This window comes from Phyllopteryx taeniolatus, chromosome 9, assembly GCF_024500385.1.
Source record: "Phyllopteryx taeniolatus isolate TA_2022b chromosome 9, UOR_Ptae_1.2, whole genome shotgun sequence".
Taxonomy (NCBI): domain Eukaryota; kingdom Metazoa; phylum Chordata; class Actinopteri; order Syngnathiformes; family Syngnathidae; genus Phyllopteryx; species Phyllopteryx taeniolatus.
The window spans coordinates 23,325,362-23,343,974 of record NC_084510.1 but is presented as its reverse complement, the minus strand read 5'-3'; the positions used below and the strand labels follow the sequence as shown (position 1 = coordinate 23,343,974).

The window sequence follows — 18,613 nt, the reverse complement described above, 5'->3', positions numbered from 1 at the left end:
CAATGTAACAAACGTCTTGTGGATTTTTGCCATGCATTGTGGGTTCAGTTGAAAGTTGGTAAATGATCAACCATCCAACTGCTGACAAAAATGTCATAAATTTGTCCAAAAATTGATGTAGGAAATACTAGTAGTGTTATTAATTCAAAAAATATGTCCGTTTTTAATCTTGACTGTTCTGTACACAAACATCTCTATATTGAAATCATCCAATGTATCCTGGTGGGATACAAATAATGAATCAAATACTGTACCGCCTTCTGAATGTGAAACTTTTTTAATCTTTGTTTGTTTGTTTACAACTACAGTATGTGGGAACTATCTGGAGAAGGCCCTTGTCTGTTCCCAGAAGTGCACAAATCAAGGTCCATAAAGGCCTATTTGGTGTGGAAAATCTTCACATTCATTTCCGATAGAGGGCAAAGTATCCCAATACTTTTGTCCATATCGCGTCATCAACCATGTACAGAACGTTGAATAAAACACAAAGACATACCAGTGTGTTTGGGGTTTTACCTGAAAAAAAAATCTTACCTTTTGAAATAGCATGTTCATGTCAAAGTATCACACTGAACTTGCAAAAATTATCAAAAGTACAAAAAAAAAAAAAAAACAAAGAAAAAAAAAAACACTTCTGAAATTTCTAATATTTTATGTAATAATTAAATGACACATTGCTATCACATTTTACATAAATTATTTTATTTATTTAAGTTGAGTTGTGTTCATAAAATTGGACAATCATGATTATTTAGTATTCTTCAATACAATACTTGCAGAATATGGAACAGGTTTAGGACTAAATATCTTGTGTTTTGAATTGAACTGGATTGAATTAATTTTCTGTTCTAAATTCAGGTGCACTACTATTTTTGTAATGCATTCAACATATATTCATAAAGATTATATATATATATATATATATATATATATATATATATATATATATATATAGTGGACTTTCAGGCAAAGTTATGTGGTTGTTTTAAATGCACGTGAAATCCTCTGTTTGATATTTAGTTTGACAGTAAACCTCAACGAAGAGTAGCAATAAAAAGCTATCTGCAAAACTGCTGCTTGCTGTGAAGTCAGTTGAGCCACTCTACGGCACTTGTATCTCAACATTTTGCTCGCTAGTCAATCGGCCGAACGACGGCTTGTATCTCCCGGGTCACACGTACTGTATCTTAAGGCACCACTGTACAAAAAGGAATTTCTACATCCAGTATAGATTTTTTAAATTCATAATTATGAATTAATATTTGTTTTCTTTGTACTTCTTGCATTGCATTAGGTATTGTTGGACATCAATCTAGTTCCTCCCAAGAATTAAAGAATACATATTCTTACGTTTAAGACAATGATTAAGTTCATAAGCTATGCATTATATGTATAAATTTTTATACTTTGTAAATGGTAAACTATACTAAATCATGAAGAACCAGACTGTGACCCCTCACAGAGCTACACTAATATGTGTGATTGAATGGTTTTAGGTGGCGAAAGTGAGCAGACTTACAATATTGCGAGCGGAGAAGTTTCGGATGGGATCCTCTGCGGCGAGCGAGACGGAGCTGAGCATGATGAACACCAGGATGAGGTTGGTGAAGATGTGGTGATTGATGAGCTTGTGGCAAAACACGCGAACCCTGCAGCACACAGCCAATATGTCAATGCGTGTGTCACAAGGAAAGCGATGTCCACGTGTTTGAGCGTCTCTTACGGATTGGTGTTGCTGAAGATAAAAAAGGCACTTCCCTCTGGGATCGGAGTGATCTTCTCCTTCTTGACCAAGTCGGAGATGGCCGGCCGAGGTCCTGCTGGGACTTCTGGGTCGTCCTCCTCTGCCGCGGCGTCGTCATTGTCTTCTTCTTCATCCTGAACGTATGTGACAACTCCTCAGACTGCAACTTGTGCTTTGGAATTTCCAAAATGTATTGTTTGAATGTCACATACCTTCTCGTCTTTCTCATCCTTTTTAGCCCTGTAACAGACATTGAAATGAATGGAAATCTGTTCAAGCCTACCCAAAAACCTTTTTTATGTTTTTATTTTTTTTATAACAAAAAAAGCACTCAATACAATTATATCTTCTATAGCTTGTTGTGAAGTTGAATTCATTGCCACCATACAGTGCTCTTATCTTCAATTTTTTTCTCACAAGTTAAAGCAAAAAAACCAAAAATAAATCAGCTAAAAGACGCCTCGTGTCCCGAAAAACTCCCAAGTTGGGTCACTCGTATCTCAAGGCACCACTGACTACATATTGATATTTAAAATTCTGTTTTTATTGTGCCTTAACACATTTATATAAAAAAAAAATTATATTACAGTAAGGGGTGACAACCCGTGACGACTTGTACCTTTTCCTCTCTTTTTTTCTTGTAATAAAAACCCACAAAGACAAGATTGCTTTCTTTCTTATTCTGTCGGAAAAAGATTTGCTCAAACAAATTTCTCATCTTTTTTGTTTTTTATTTAAAGCAACTCCATGCAACATGGCTTCACAATATTTTTTATAGTCCACTGGCCAATAATAAGGACGATAGCATTTTTGTTGTTGCATAGCAGCCTCAGCTCACTGGCTTTAATTTTATGGACCAGTCAGGACATCCCCTTGCTGTGCGATTTAAATGATCGGATCACGTTCATTTCAAGATTTTATGTAATTTTGCAACTTTGTCATGTTGGCTTCTTCAACTTCTAACCATGTATGTGTCAGTTAAACTGTATTGGATTGAAGTGCGAAATGTCCACTTTTCAACTGTAGAGGTGGAGTTCTGCAATGAAAAATAGCAACAACTATTTCTTATTTCTGATTTGAATAAACCATGTTTAAAAAGAGCTAATGGTCAAAATTGGAAATTCCAAAGCTTCTGCTTCCTTATGCTGTTGTCACTTTTTCACTTCCCAAAATGCAAATAATCAGGCTTTTACCCTTTCTTATCTCCTTCATCTGTGTTGAGAGACTCTGCATCTGCCAAGTTGTCCACAGCAATGGCCAAGAAGACATTTAGGAGGATGTCTGCGAGAAAGTCTTCAGTAAAGGAAACTCTTAAAAGTACAGTGCTTGCTTGGGTCCAGTTCAGTAGCGGAATGTGAGTTTATTGAACATGAATGAGGATACAGTTTCCGCAGATGAAGAGGATGATGAAGTAGAAGCATAAAATCATCCCTGAAGAAGAAGGGCCTCCGTACGCCATGATGCCATCGTACATGACAGCGTTCCAGTCTTCTCCTGTCAAGATCTGAAGGAGAAAAGTATATTCATTCAGTGGGAATTCCATTTTCATTATTTCTAATGGGGATAATCAATCGGAAATCCTGAATACGTGCATGCACTGCATATGTCAGGTCTCTAAATACCTGAAAGACCGTGAGTAGCGCTTGTGGAAAGTTGTCAAAGGTGCTCCTCTTGGTTTGCGTCTCGTCAAAATTGAACTTGCCGCCAAAAACCTGCATGCCCAGCAGGGAGAAGATGATGATGAAGAGGAAGAGCAGCAGCAGCAGGGAAGCGATGGACTTCATGGAGTTGAGGAGGGACGCCACCAAGTTGCTGAGTGACTGCCAGTGACTGGTAAAAAGAAAGAAATAAGATGACAAGGGGAAACATGAGCGAGAGCTAAGTGATGAAATGAAAACCAAAACAGAGTACACGTTTGTGGTCGAGGAAGCTCAGTGGTGAAACCAGTTGACGAATGCAATGATTCCCGACCACTGTGCCACATTAGTGTGCCGTGAGAGATCATCAGGTGTGCCACAAGAGAAAATACAAAAATTTTTATGCCAAATCATGTATCTTTGTTTGTTAATCTATGCCACTAATGTATCGTGACAGCCAGAACAATTAAATGCTCATCCACTAGATGGTAGAAGACACAATTAAGACACAATTCAAGCTGGCAGGGATACCAGCTTGAATTTAGTGGTTTTCCTGACATCACCTGCTTTTGTAAGCAGAAAAGAGACGCAAGGAAGTCAAGCCGAGTAAGTACTGTACTCCATTCGGGTCACTGGGCAGCTGGAATTGACTTCATGCTTCCTTCCCCTTCAACCTGAACTTAATCGGAATACAAGATGGATGTATAGATATTGTGGTCTTACCGCGTGACCTTGAAAATCCTCAGCAGGCGCACGCATCGGAACACGGAGATCCCGAGGGGCGACATTATCTCCAGCTCCACCAGGATGGTTTCGGTGATTCCTCCACACACCACAAAGCAGTCAAAGCGGTTGAAGAGTGACACAAAGTAGGCCTGCAGGCCGAGACTGTACATCTTCACCAACATCTCACAAGTGAACAGGGCTAACAGCACCTTGTTGGCCACATCTGGAAGCCAGAAACAACCCAAACAAACATTAACATGCACCTGTAATTCAATTCTGCAGAGATGACGTGGAGCGCAGCGTTGTGTGTACCCTGCACTTGTGTCAGCCACAAAGGTTGGTTGTAGTGCTCTGATGATATGGTGAGGGTGTTGAGGAAAACCAGGATGATGACCAGCCAATAGAAAGGCACCGATTTAACAGCCAACCTGCACTTTCTGCGGCAGAACCTGTTCCAGCGGCGCCAGCGCCGACTGCGGGAGAGGGCGGCAAACATTAGTCGTATGCTTTCCTTTGCGTTAGTTTCAAGATACTGTGTAATACGGAGAATGTTCTGTTTTCATTGCTGTACATGAACTGAACAGCTGAAATTGTGTCTATAGTATAAACACCTTCTGGTATATGCTACTTAAGTCATGCTGTTTTAATAAAAACAATTAAATAACATCAATAATACAGACAGAGACCTCTTTTGTAATTTATCATACAAGGAAATACACTGACCTGAACTTTGACTTTGAAATTTTTTGACTGAAAGAAAGAAGAATTTGTCAAAGTTTGCAGATGAAAAGTTGGACAGATGTGAAAGATTATAAATCTAGAAAAAAGGTCAAAGGAAGTACAGTATGCAGCTGAAAAAAGAAGGCAGGAAGGAGTTGATATTAACTAGGTAGTTTTCTTTTAGCCGAAAAATATCAACAGTACTGAGGTGAGATCCCCAATCCAAGCAGAATAAATCTTGCAAGATTGTTTTGGAGATGAGTGCATGGAAAGGGGTGCACACACTCACCACAGAGGTCCGCAGCATGGCGTCTTTTCGTCCTCTCCGTTTTGGTTCTCTGTGTTCACAGATTCCGTTTCGCTGGGCGGAACGCTCGCTGCAGACACAAATAAAGGAGTCATTTAAATAAAATTGGGGGAAAAAAAATGGAAATTGAGATGTCACAGCAGCAACTTTAACACAACTTTAACCCGAACACCAACACTCAAATATATATATATACCATGAGAGCAAATTTGAGCGGTAGAATATTGATTGCAAAAACAAAACAAAAAACAAGCCAAGGTTAATGAGAACATTGTAAATAAGGGCGATAAAATGCAATATTGTATTATCACCGACGTTAAGCACTATACAATTGTGGGACAAGTAAGTAGGTAGCTACCCATAATGAAGAAGAGGTGGACAGAGCTACCGCTCCAGCTTGTTAGTTTGTAGTGTTGGATAGGTGTGTGTCTGTGTGTGTGTGTGTGTGCGCGTGTCGCCGCTCAGCTTATGCAGACATGTTGCCTTTGATTCCTGAGTGGTCGCAAAGCTCTCAGCTCTGGAAATAGTGCAGACTGCTGGAGCAGTGATCTGGATTTAGCCTTGTTTCCTACGTTCACACTGAGAGCCTTGAGGAAAAATGGGGCGGTGATGCTATCAAATCATGTATTATTATTGACTCTGTATCAGACTCCTTTCATGTGAAAATGATAACTCTTACATTTAGGAGGTAAACAAAAACTGTGGCGCAATGCACACACACGAGGGGTTTAACACATTAACGATGCTTAAAAAAAGTGAAGAGGCATTACATTAGGCCGCACACAACACACACACACACACACACTCAGACGCTCCAGTAAGAAAGCATGCATTTCTTAAGGTCCCCTTCCTTCACATTTTGTTTCCATTTTTCTATAATCTTTAATGTCCTTAATAAGTTTTGCAAGATAATTTGTGTTGAAAACGCCCAGAAAGTCCTTTTTCAAGCTATTCTATTTGGGCTTTATCACCTGACAGTTGAGACGGACAGATTTCTCATTAATATGTGACTAATATGTAAATAAACTTTCCCCATTTTTTGCGACAGTGACTAGTACAGTTACATTCAACATTATAAATATACTTATGTATTGTTGTAAAACAGTTATCATGTTCTCTCTGTTTCTTAATGTGCTCTGAATTGCCCTTTGAACTTGCAAGCATAGTGTAGTTATGTTAAAAAATGTTTTTTGTTTATCTCGAAAAAAAAGTGGGTTGCGACTTTGCAACAATAGGGGAGCAGGTCCTAGGGTTGAGAACCACTTGTGTAGATGTTTGTTTTTCGTGGTCACGTCTCGCATTTGTGTGGCCACTGTGGCCAGGCAGAGTTCGTGGGGCTCATTCACAAGTGCCCCATAGGCCAATGAAAAAATATATGCCAAAGTGAATGAATGACAAAGTCGGGACTGATGTCGCTGTGCCCCAAGTCAGACATTAAAGAAATGACTCAAATTATATACACATTAATTAATACATTAAATAGAAAATACATTTAGGAAAGAAAGAAAAATATCCCCATTGGCTGCATCTAAAAGGTGTACTGCCCCTAATGCAGTATTGCCACTGACTGGGATACATTGTCTTCTTCTATGCAGTTCTACTCTGACTCGCAATTTAACACACAGGCACACTCTCACGAAAAAGGCGCAAAAAGGAGGGAAAGCTTGGGATTTACCATGAGTGTCGGACGACTGGCTGAACCACCCAAACCTTCCTTTCTTCTTCTCAGTAAGGTCAGCCAGAGTCACCCCTTCATGTGCAATGCATGCAAGGCCATGCATTCAGACACAATGGCACAGCAGAGGGACATGTGGGGTAGAGGTCGGGGTTGAGAATGCGCTGCTATCAAAATGGGGTCAGAGCAGACAAGCAACACAAGACAACAACCGTATTCCAAATATCAATAATCCAACAGTGACAAAGAGCAGCAGGAGCCACATTAAGGCTGAGGAGAGCAGAACATAGCGGTGGTGGTGGTGGTGGTGATGGGGGGTGGTCACTGCTGGTCACAAGAAGTGCCTGCAGGAGAGGAGACCCTGCGCTAACATGCCACACAGCAAATGAATGCTTTTACATACTGTAGGAACAACATGTTAATTGTTTCATTAACACTGAAAGCCAAAATGAGAAGTACAGAGATGCCGTGTTGAGCAGGTTTATCAGAATTGGGCAGTTCGGCTACAAGAGGGTCAGAGACAAACAAAAAGACATTCATGGACCAAAGCGGTGGGACACAAGACCATTAAACATACAGGAAGTGGAAATGTGGCAATGGGCCCTTTGTAGTGACAGTATAGCAGCTCTCTTTGCTCGCTACAAAATGTTGGAGTATTGTTTGTGGACATTTTTGTCCATTCATGCAGAACAACATTGGCGATGTTCAGAGCTGGGAGTAAATCACTAAAGTAACCCAAGTACAAAATAAAATAAAAAATATCATAATAAATAAACCCAAACCATGAGGCATGTAAAGTCCCTGTAAAGTGAAAATAAATGTCTTCTAAATTTGACATACAACAGAGAAGAGTTTTGTTCACAACCCTGCCAAATTTAAATGATTAAAAATAAATAAATAAAAAAGAAATCACCACATATATAAAAATGAGGCTTCAAAAACATCAAAAATCAACCTGTTCTCGCCACTCTCAGACGCTGTGGGTGTGTCTGATGCGAAACCACGCCCCGCTCAACTCTCAATCAAATACCACTACTATAAGCTGGAAAATGAATGCTCTTTCGTCTTGCATCTCGTTTGCGTTGCTAAAATATATCTGATTAGAGCCTCCGGTGGCTGGAACATATCCCACTGAGTCTTAGCAGGGTTTTTTCACGCCGCAACAATGAGGCACTCTCAAGCTAACGAACTATCCAGATAGAAGATGTATTTTCGAGGTGTAGACATTGCTAGCTAGCTAAGTGGACGTCGCAATTGCGCCGGATATCTGCTGATGCTACCGAAAGCGCTCAAGTTCTTATATGGCGGGGGAGGGCCGACTCATGCCAGACTACAATGTGTGTTATTTTAGCCACGCACCAAAAACAAATAATAAATAAAAAAATAAATCAAGAAAACTGAAATGGTAAAAAAACAGTTTAAAACTATTATCTCCATAATTCAGTACTACTTTACAGTATACAGTTCTTAGTCTTTGCACAGTTTCAGTAATGGCATCTCTAAACAAATATCATGCATTTCTAAATAACTATCGGAGTTCACTTTACAGGGTCTTTAAGGAAAAAAATTGAAAACGCGGAGACGTATGGCGCTGCCACGTAGAGCAGTTTTATGGGAATTGAGTGCTTTTGCTGCAACAACACGAGGTTAATGTCATCGACTGTGTGCTAAATTACGTTTAGTTTACGATTTAAGGGAGAATGAGGACAAATTTCAACTACAAGGTGAATCAGTTGGTGTTCCATGTGTGCTGCTTATATAAAGAGGATTTGGATTAAGATTTTTTTTATACTGCTCAAGTAATATCCCCCCCCCCCCTTTCTCAGCTGAACTCCAGCGGTAGTCGCAATGTGTTCCACTTCTAATACATTGAAGGCAAAGATCGGCATAACAGACTTTTTGAGGGCTTTTCTGCATCATAGGATGTGCTTACGGTTGCGTTTACACTCCTCGTCTGCCTCATCTTCATTGTCAGGGTCGATATCTTCAGCCTGAGTGATCCAGTCCAGGTAACCCTTCAGGTCCTCCTCCAGCTGCTGCTTCTCACGCAGCTTCTGGAAGTCACCGCGAGCTTTGGCCTTTTCTCTCTCTTTGGAGAACTCTCTGGTTTAGGCAGACCCACAAAGTGGCCAAGCAAACACATAAGTAGAACACAGAAGCGCATAAATGAGCAAAATGGCACTCGCGTAAGGATTTACTTCCACACATTACAAACACAGTTTTTCACAGCACAATGGAAACAAATGAGTCACTTCTTCTCCAATTATTCATCACCAATAAGAGGTTTTGTTAGTCTAACAGCTAAGCAATTAATTATTATGTTTTTTTTTTTAAACATATTCTCTTCTGTTTTGCAATCCCAACCTATGTGTGTATGTTTTTCTCATCCCTGGCCACTGGGGGGAGATGTACACCTTGAAAAGGTAGTGCAGTACTCTATTTAAATCCTTCACTAGTGTGGTATATCCTGCATGCCAACGTCCTCCTCATAACAAGTTGGCAATTTAGGTAGATAGATGGTTTCAAGAGTCATGCAACACTGGCGTGGAATCTCAATTTATAGATTATATAAAACTGCTGCTGCATAAGCTGCTAATGAGACACTAAAATGAACAGCAACGGATACATGTCATTGTGTCTTGCTAGTTTGCAAGAATGCTTCTCTAATCAGACTTGCGAGATGGTAGCAATAGTGTCAAAGGGTGATGTTGTTGTTAACTTGGCTTTGCTGGCTAGTAAACGTCACTACTGAGTTAATTCTACTGTAATAACACACCACCCCCAGTCGACGCTGCCGAGAAAGCAAAGTGGGGTTTGAGCGAGCTTAGGAGCGCAGAGAGGCCTGAAAGGCGAGGAATACGATTAATTTTACTCTCTCGAGGGTTGGCCGCTTTGACTGGAGTGGGAGGGGGAGGAGGAAACGCTCACTTCGCAGCTGCCAAGAAAAGGATGCAAGAGTGTGACGCCAGCAAGGGGACAAAATACACTATGTGGATAAAAGTAGTGGGACACCAGCCTATTAAACATATATGAAGGGAATAAGTTACAAAATGCACCACAAGTATGTAAGGAGAAGAAAATCTGCACTTGAAAAAAACACAAATAGATGAATTTGTGAATAGTGAACAGTGGGGGAGTCACTGTATTAATAAGTTGTGCCTCAGTACTTTTGTCCATATAGTAGAATGTGAATTAATCTTTGGATTTGAGCACAGAACCACTGCTAATAGCTCAGAGTTTATACAATAGGATTTGTAACTGTGAATCTCTCATGCTCATTTCGAGGATAATTGGTGTTTTTGCCCTAACACACCAAGTAAACACACCATCACAGCAAACAATAGTTGCACACTGCAAAGAAAAAGCCACTGCACACGTTTGCCTCTTACCCACTAAGCACACCTAACACGAGATTTAGCACAAAAAAGGAGCCGAGTATGATCAGGCTAACGAAATAAATCCAAGGTGTTTCCCATCCTATGGCGTCGTTGACCTGAGGGAGCCAAAAGTAGCCAGTCAACAGACACAAATAAACATAAAGAGAGTATGTGCTTACCCGCTCAACACACCCAAAACCAGGTTAAGAACGAAAAAGGAGCCGAAGATCACAAGACTGACAAAGTATACCCATGGAAGCTCAAAGCCCATAGCATCGTTCATCTGGAGGAGCGTGCATAGCCGCAGAGAGCGAGGAGGAGGGGTAAGAAGAAAGAAGTGAAAAGAGAGAGAATCAGAAAATGAGAACTTGAAGAATTATTTGAAAAAGAGGCACAGCAAAAGTTAGAAGCATTCTTTGCACATCCATCGCGTTACATTCTAAAACAAGTTGTCAAAGTGCTCTCAATCATATTCAGCCGGTCAATCACATGAGTTGCCTCGGGAAATTATCAGCGGCCTCATCATCAGGATGTCACACGTGTGATCTGAGCCGACGTTCGGGCTGAAGGCTCGTGACAGTCAACACGGCAGGTTAGCCAAGACGCTCACCCAGTAGAGCACGTCTGTCCAGCCCTCCATGGTGATGCACTGAAACACCGTCAGCATGGCGAACAGGAAGTTGTCGAAATTGGTGATGCCACCGTTGGGGCCTTGCCAGCCTTCCCTGCACTCTGTGCCATTGATGGGGCATTGCCGCCCGTGCCCTGAGATCGCACATGGAGCAGCGTCCTCCTCTGCTATGATGTCTACGCAATTAAGAGGTCAGAAAAAATAGCAATAAAGACAAAACACATGTTTCTCACGATTACATTTCGTGGTTAAATACAGAGACATACAGTATATACAGTACATAGGCACCGTCTTGAAGGCTGAATCGTACGGTGCAAGGAATCACATTATCATATTGGATGTAGCAAAATGGAGTGATTGGTGAACATGCCTTTTTTACTTCCGATCCAATATCGGAATATCTGCTGTGCACGTCTTGACCTCTGAGGGGCAGTGTGGGGCACGCAATGAGATACACGCAGTAACAAAGAAAGTAGAAGAAGTCACTATCGAATATTGATATTATAACTCGTTTTTCATGGAGTTTGAAGACTATATGCCAGAGTATTGTTAAATTGCCTATTTGTATGTGTTTCTAAACCATTTGTGTACCAATATTCATTATTTTAAGAGATATAAGTGTCACAAGTTCTATGCTAATTATCGGTAAAGATCGGATTGGGACACCACTAATACAAACATTTAACAGTCAAAGCCAGATCTTGTGGGTTAAGACTGAGCAATCACTTTTACTTGTATTTGGCCATTATGACATAATTTTGGGAACAGAATTTGCTTACTAATACTATCAACGAATAATACCACATTTTCGTAGTTAAATTGATCAGTGAATATAAGAAAAATATATTAAAATCAGTTAAATGTAATTGTTAGTGAACTTTATATCGAAAACCTACGTGTCAGATTTCTTATTGAAGACTAGTTATTTTCAACAGATTACATTTTTAATATTAATATGTCACAGTAACAGTGTTACATACAGTGTTAGCAGTAAACAGTGAAATCATTAGAAAAATACTTACGCTGATTTTGTACTTACAGCACCTACAGTGAACCCCCGCATATTCGCAGTTCAGTTTTTTAATGGAAAAACTCATAATTTCCAGTTTGTGTGCTCAGGTCAAAGCAATAACAGTATTGCTTTTGCGCCACCTGGTAGCATCTTGGCGCCAGGGAACTGCTGAGGTGACTTGAAGAGCTTCGTTTAGACAAAAGTAGTCCTTTGCCGCCATCTTTTGGCATCTATAGGCAATTTTTTATATCCGTGGCAGGGCTCCGTCCCCATTCCCCGCGAATAGATTGGGTTTACTGTACTGTTTCCCAAATATATTTGTGTGCGTGTGAATCAGAATCAGAATCAGAATCATCTTTATTTGCCAAGTATGTCCAAAAACACACAAGGAATTTGTCTCCGGAGCCGCTCTAGTACGACAACAGACAGTCAATTGACAGGGAACACTTTTGAGATGACTATGGTTGAATACGTATTCAGTCAGTAACTAAATAATGAAGTCAGAAGAAAAAAATAACTAAGATGTTACACACCTGCGCCAGGAAGGTAGCAGGTTGCGTGCATTTTACCGATGAAAAGCTCCAGGCCAATAATAGCATAGATGATGATGACAAACAAGACCAGGAGGGCAATATGAAGGAGAGGGACCATGGCTTTAATGATGGAGTTCAACACCACTTGTAAACCTAAGCAAGGAGAAAACAAATCATGTACTGGATACAAGACTCATACATAGACACTAGTGACCAGTCCAGGGTGCACCCCACATCTCCCTCCCAGCTCAGCCGCGAGGCTAATGAGGACAAGTGCTATAGAAACTGGATGCATGGATGGATGATTGTAGTTTGCAGTGGTACAGAACTGCATTATACTAAGATATATGTGGGGCTTTCAGTATTTTTGTTACAGCACTCATAGGATCTCATTTGCTTGCACAGGTGTACCAAAATGTTATAGGTAGTGAGTGTTCACAGTTTTTCCTAATAATATTACTGCAACATTAACAACATTTTATAGTGTTTGCAGTTATTACACCAGGAGCTCTGTCCTCTTGGCGCTCTAATGATGTGTAAAAAAAAAAAAAATTAAAAAAAGAGTCCTGAGGGTACAAAGTATGCTGACACCATCTGGACCTATCACTCAGATCTGTGACCATGCTTCAGAAAGGATGAAAATCCTAATGAAATGGCGCATTACTTACTGGGTACTCCTGAGACCAGCCGCAGGGGACGCAGCACACGGAAGGCTCGAAGGGCTTTCACGTCAAATCCACCAGGTTTACCGCCGTGCCCGTGCATGGACGGGTGGTTTTCCTCTCCCTCATTGTCTACTTTCTCATCTTTGGTCAGAATCTCCAAGACAACACTGAAGAGTCTGCCAGTAAGAACACACATACAATCTCACAGTACAGTACAGAAGATTTTACATATTTTATCTGGTCCTTTGGTGTCAGACTGCTCCAGTATTGTCAATTATGAGACATAACAATGGAGCATCCAAATTATTTCGCCTTTATTTAAAGGTTTGTGTGTTTCAACAAATGTTTACGTCCTGTATCTTGTTTCACATCCTGTTTGTACTGAATGAAATAAGTAGTGCTTTTTCCCCCCTTTTGCACATGTAGCATCAAACAATTCATTTTACTATTGTTAACACCACTCACGGAGTAGGGTCGAAAGTGTTGACACCTATTTTTTAACAACCACCCACAAAACATACTGACATCACCAGGACACAGTTGGACTATCACTTACCAGTACAACTTAACATATGGTGAATTACCACAATTCACTGTTAAACTGTTAATTGCACGCTAAAACAAATCAGTACATCATTGTACCTTTAGGGTTCTAAAGATTTTTGGGGGTTGTTTCCTCAAAAAGTACTTATTTTGTACCTAGCTATAAGGTACAAAAAGCTAACCTAGGGTACAATAATTCGCTCTATGGAATATATTAGTGTAGATTGAAGCTTGAGGAACAAATTCCTACTGTACCCCTATTTCTGACATTGTAGCTATTATATGGAACTTCAAACAATTCTACAAGATCAAATCTAAATCAGTTCACATAGAAACAAGAGTAAATCATCGTTGCATACATCAACGTGATGGACTCCAAGGGGAGAATGGAGCTGCCTACTGCGGCTCAAAGATGCTCTTATAAGTGTTGACTGCACCTGTTCAAGTGAGTCACAATGGAAAAGATGGCTGCTTTGTTACTCACCCTCCCAAACAACGCATCCTTCACAAATTGACATCTTCAAGATGAAAGTAGCTACTCAGACCAGCTTTCACAGCAATCATCGTCCAGATTCTATTCATTCATTTTCAATACTACTTATCCAGATCAAGGTCTCAACTGAGAGGCGGGGTACATCCTGGGTACTAACACATAATGTTTGTCCAGAGCTGGTCCACACCACCGTGAGGCTCTAAGTAAAGTTTGTGTTTGGGCCCCTCAGTTTCTGCCAATAACACTGAGTATGGATCATTCTTACACAAATGATAAACTCATTGCAGCAGTAATTGCTGACATGTTTCTACCCATGCATGGTAAATAGCATATTCAGCTCCAACAATAGACTGGAGGTGATATAAATAACATTCCAACTGATACAGCATTAAGTGGGATACTGAATAGCTTGGCCTGCTAAAAAGCAACAAAAGTAAACCACTATAATATTTACTATAGTGCCATCTGGTTTAACATTTGTGGTTTTAGAAATGTGCAAAAATCATCAAGTGCAACAACAAATAAAATCACCGGAAACATGGTGGCAAAACGGTTTGAAAACAAATATAGTTTGTAAGTTGAGTAATTCAGTCTTAAAACTATGTAAAAATGTGTAAAGGGTTCTAGACAGGTGCTTAGTTGACGTATACCTTGGGCCGTGCTTTGCATATGAGGTGTGCCAGAAAAGGTCCAGCCAGGACTGGTGGCACAAAAGATACAGTAGATTTCAAACCTATATGGCAGGACAACTTGTGGCTGCTTCACCATGAGAGCGCGCCTTCACACAATACTCTGAGCATCCGACAGTTGCTGGCCGAGAAGAACATCACCATACTGGAGCAAGCTTCCTACTAACCTGACCCGGCTCAGTGTCATTTTATTTTTCTTCTTTTCCTGTTTTGAAGACGTGGATGACATCAAAACGGCCATGAAGACGAAGCTGCGAAGGTTCTCGGACAAATCTTTCCAGGAGTGCCTGAAGCCGTGCCAGAGAAGGCTGGGAAAGGGATTTAGCCTCCAGGGCCATTACTTCGGAGGGGAAAATTTGTAATTTGTAGATTGAATTTGAAACTTGCACGCTAGGTTCATTGAAGACTTTAAATTGCCCGTAGGTGTGAATGTGAGTGAGAATGGTTGTTTGTTTATATCTGCCCTGCAATTGGTTGGCAACCAGTTCAGGGTGTACCCCGCCTCCTGCCCGTTGATAGCTGAGATAGGCTCCAGCACTCCCGCGCGACCCTTGTGAGAATAAGTGGCTCAGAAAATGGATGGATGGATGAATTTGAAATATCTCTTTTGGATTCCAGTCCTGGAACCTTTCTGACACACGTTGCATGCCCCCTATTCTCACTATTTACATTGCTTTATGAGGAAGCAATTTCACTATAATCCGCAGTCTGAACTCGAATTGCTGCTGTGGTACACAAATCAGTGGAACTGCATTTATTTAAAAAGCGATGAAAACCAATTTGAAGACTCTCGCCTTGTTTGAATTGAGTAATCACTCTCAGTCAAAGTCCGCCTTCGTGGAGGAGATAATTGATTTGCATCTCGACAAACGCAGGAGAATGGCTGCTGAGCCTGCCAAGAGAGCAGAGCTACAACACGAACAGTCGGACTGTAACCGACTGCTTCATTTTTTAACCCATCGGCCCTTTAAAACATGTTTGTGCAATTTGTCGAGATGGACGCTGATGTTTTGAAATGTTGACATCGAACGCAGGCCGCCTTATCTGCCTGTGTGTCACTGCATCGAATGAGTGGCAACGCTTGGCGGCAGAGCACCCGTCTTCGTTTTCTGAGTGCACGCCAGATCAACCCTGCATGCTGCACACAGACAGAGATGTGACCCAGCTACCCAGTGGACTGTACATATTAGAGGAGAGGTTGTCACAAGACAAGAGAGCGGAAGCAAGATGGAGGGCAAAGAAGATTGCAAGATGAAGATAGCAAAGAGGCTAGTGCAAAGGATGTGACAAGGAGGGCAGTCTGAGCTGGGGAACAAAAAGTGTACATTTGAGCGGAAATGGAAGTGGCCGCTGATGAAGACAAAGCAGTGCATGATGGGAGATTGCGAGTGAAAGACAGTAGGTGAGGGGAGAGAAAGCAGAGATGGGAGGGAGTGTTGGAGGAGAGATAGAGTATGGAGGGATGGTGACTCATTCCAGTGGTGGTAAACCTCTGATTTATTCTCTCTGTCTTTTCTGGGTCATATAGTGTGGGTGTATGAGGGTCTCTATTAGCACTGAGCCACTCGGAGCAGAGGCTTAAGCATCTTTTAACTTTCGCACAGCCTGCCGCCTCTCCCGCTGTACAACCACAACTGTCAAAGTGCAAATCCTAACACCAAACTCGTGTGTTATTGTTGCGTCAGCAAACATCACTCTCGCACTAAAGGAGGGCTTGTTATTGTTTAGGAAGAAATATGCAGGTGAATTAAAGTTGAGGACTTACCCAATGACGACAATGACAAAATCCAGCATGTTCCAACCGTTTCTCACGTAGGCATTTTGATGCATCACCAAACCGTAAGCGATAATCTTCAGAAACGTCTCAATTGTGAAAATGATGAGGAAGGCATACTCAACTGTCTCCTGCACACAAACACAATAAACAAAGGATAACACATTTACGAGTGTGAAAATGAGTGTGCATGTCGACCATGGTGGGGTACCAACCATTTACGTAGGTCCCATGCCAGACAAATCCTTTCCTAGTGGGCCAACGTGACCCGAATTTGTATATAAGTTAGAACGGGCCATTGCCTATCACTAGTCTACGATAATGCACTAGTAAAGTCACAATTACAGTATATTTTTGATTTAAAATCACTTCTGGAAACAGTCAAATGAAAAACAGTAATTACAGCAGTAAGTGAGCATTCCTTTTTCTGCTACGTGACGAGATATTCTTACACCACTGCACAAAATACTTCAATTTCATATGTCGTAAACTCGTATGTCGAGAACTGTGCAAAATGAGTATTCCCTGTACATGCTCCTACTCCATGAAGTGCTCTTTCAATTCATCTTTCCTTTCCCTGGCGACCAAAATCATTCATTACTATCATTCATTCATTTCAGTTCAGTTCACAACTGCAGTCAAATGTTAGCCGCAGTATCTAGCAGACAGGAACGTAGCTCATTTATTGCTAGGTGAGTTTATATGGCTCAATCATAACTGCCCCATTTGGCCAGTGAAGAAAAGAAAGTTGCCAGACGTGCCCACAAGAATGTCTGATTGCCAAACTAGGGCTTGGCAATCACATTCTACTGAAATATCTGTAACTTGAGCATTTATGACGTTAAAAGGCAGGGCCTGGCCTGGTGAGTGACGTGGGTGTCAGTAAATGTGAGTGTAGAGTTGGCTGATCCCTGCGAAGCTTCGAGGCAGAGATTTTGCTTTGACCTTTTTTTTTGGTAATCAAATTATTCAAGTTATTCGATTAATCGTTACAGCCTTAGATTACAGCAGTTCATCCACATCCTTACACATGCAACCAAATATACGAGACCCTGATTAGCCTACATTCAATACAAGCTCTCCGCCAAAAAATCAAACAATATTAGCAACATATACAACAGCAGAATAATAAACATAGTTAATTATTGCATGTACCTCTCCATCGGAGTACGGCTCTCATTAGATTGTGGAGGCGTACCTAATGAAGTGTCCCATGAGCATTGAAATGCATGTTAATGACACGTAAGAAAGACCAGTATGCAACCCCCACATCCCTGCCTCATCACTCCATTTGCTCTTCTACATCGCCAGACCAGATGACCATATGATGAAGACTAATAGTCCATGTGTTGTTACACGTGAGTTGCTATATGACTGACTAAATTAATTACGCTCTGCATTGTCCATAAGAGACTTACTGCGCACTAATGAGTACAGTGAATTGTGAATGTTTTTAAACCGAGCGTGTTCAAGGTGTGTTGGCAGTCACTCTCCCCATAGAGAATACTAAACAGCCTGTGGCCTAACATTTAAAGGTCCTACCCAAAACAATCTAATTATAGCAACAATATAAAAACTTTTGTCAAATGTTAAGTCAGAAAATTCGAAAAATATAATATAAATATCACATCAACATGTGCCCTGCGACCGACTGGTGACCAGTTCAGGGTGTAGTCCGCCTTTCGCCCGAAGTCAGCTGGGAAAGGCTCCAGCGCCCCCGCGACCCTAACCAGGATAAGCGCTGTTGTAAATGGATGGATGGATGGATCATATCAACACTCACTACATATAACATATCAATATGATACTTTTCATATCATTGTCTCAACATTGCATGTAACTGCCTTTTATAGCTGCCCTTTTCTGGAAACTTTTTTCCCTGCTTTGCCCACACTCTCTCAACATAGGAACCAACAATTTATCTCTCTATGATATCATTATCTCTATTCTACATCTATATAGTAGCTCCCTATTATATTATTATTATTAGATATTTTCATGATATTTACACAAATATTGGTCTTCCAAATGGACAATAACCCAAAGCATACTGCCAAACTGGTTACCAAGTGGCTTAAGGATAAGAA

General features: G+C 40.9%; 1 protein-coding gene across 19 annotated transcripts in view; it reads right to left on the bottom strand.

The window, feature by feature from the left end:
* Positions 1–18,613, bottom strand: part of cacna1da (calcium channel, voltage-dependent, L type, alpha 1D subunit, a) — a 71,111-nt gene that overhangs the window by 34,304 nt on the left and 18,194 nt on the right. For 15 of the 19 annotated variants that reach the window (XM_061784643.1, XM_061784645.1, XM_061784641.1 and 12 more), the window contains exons 4-20: positions 16,518–16,657; positions 13,031–13,203; positions 12,363–12,515; positions 10,797–10,993; positions 10,366–10,469; positions 8,743–8,912; positions 6,810–6,884; positions 5,117–5,204; positions 4,831–4,857; positions 4,420–4,580; positions 4,105–4,330; positions 3,367–3,574; positions 3,128–3,248; positions 2,938–3,025; positions 1,957–1,984; positions 1,724–1,878; positions 1,520–1,649 (exon numbers count right to left, since the gene is read on the bottom strand). In XM_061784643.1, coding sequence (XP_061640627.1) covers positions 1,520–1,649; positions 1,724–1,878; positions 1,957–1,984; positions 2,938–3,025; positions 3,128–3,248; positions 3,367–3,574; positions 4,105–4,330; positions 4,420–4,580; positions 4,831–4,857; positions 5,117–5,204; positions 6,810–6,884; positions 8,743–8,912; positions 10,366–10,469; positions 10,797–10,993; positions 12,363–12,515; positions 13,031–13,203; positions 16,518–16,657 — 2,244 coding nt within the window. The remainder of the gene's footprint in view (positions 1–1,519; positions 1,650–1,723; positions 1,879–1,956; positions 1,985–2,937; positions 3,026–3,127; positions 3,249–3,366; positions 3,575–4,104; positions 4,331–4,419; positions 4,581–4,830; positions 4,858–5,116; positions 5,205–6,809; positions 6,885–8,742; positions 8,913–10,365; positions 10,470–10,796; positions 10,994–12,362; positions 12,516–13,030; positions 13,204–16,517; positions 16,658–18,613) is intronic. The other 4 variants (XM_061784651.1, XM_061784662.1, XM_061784660.1 and 1 more) reach the window with 1 other exon arrangement.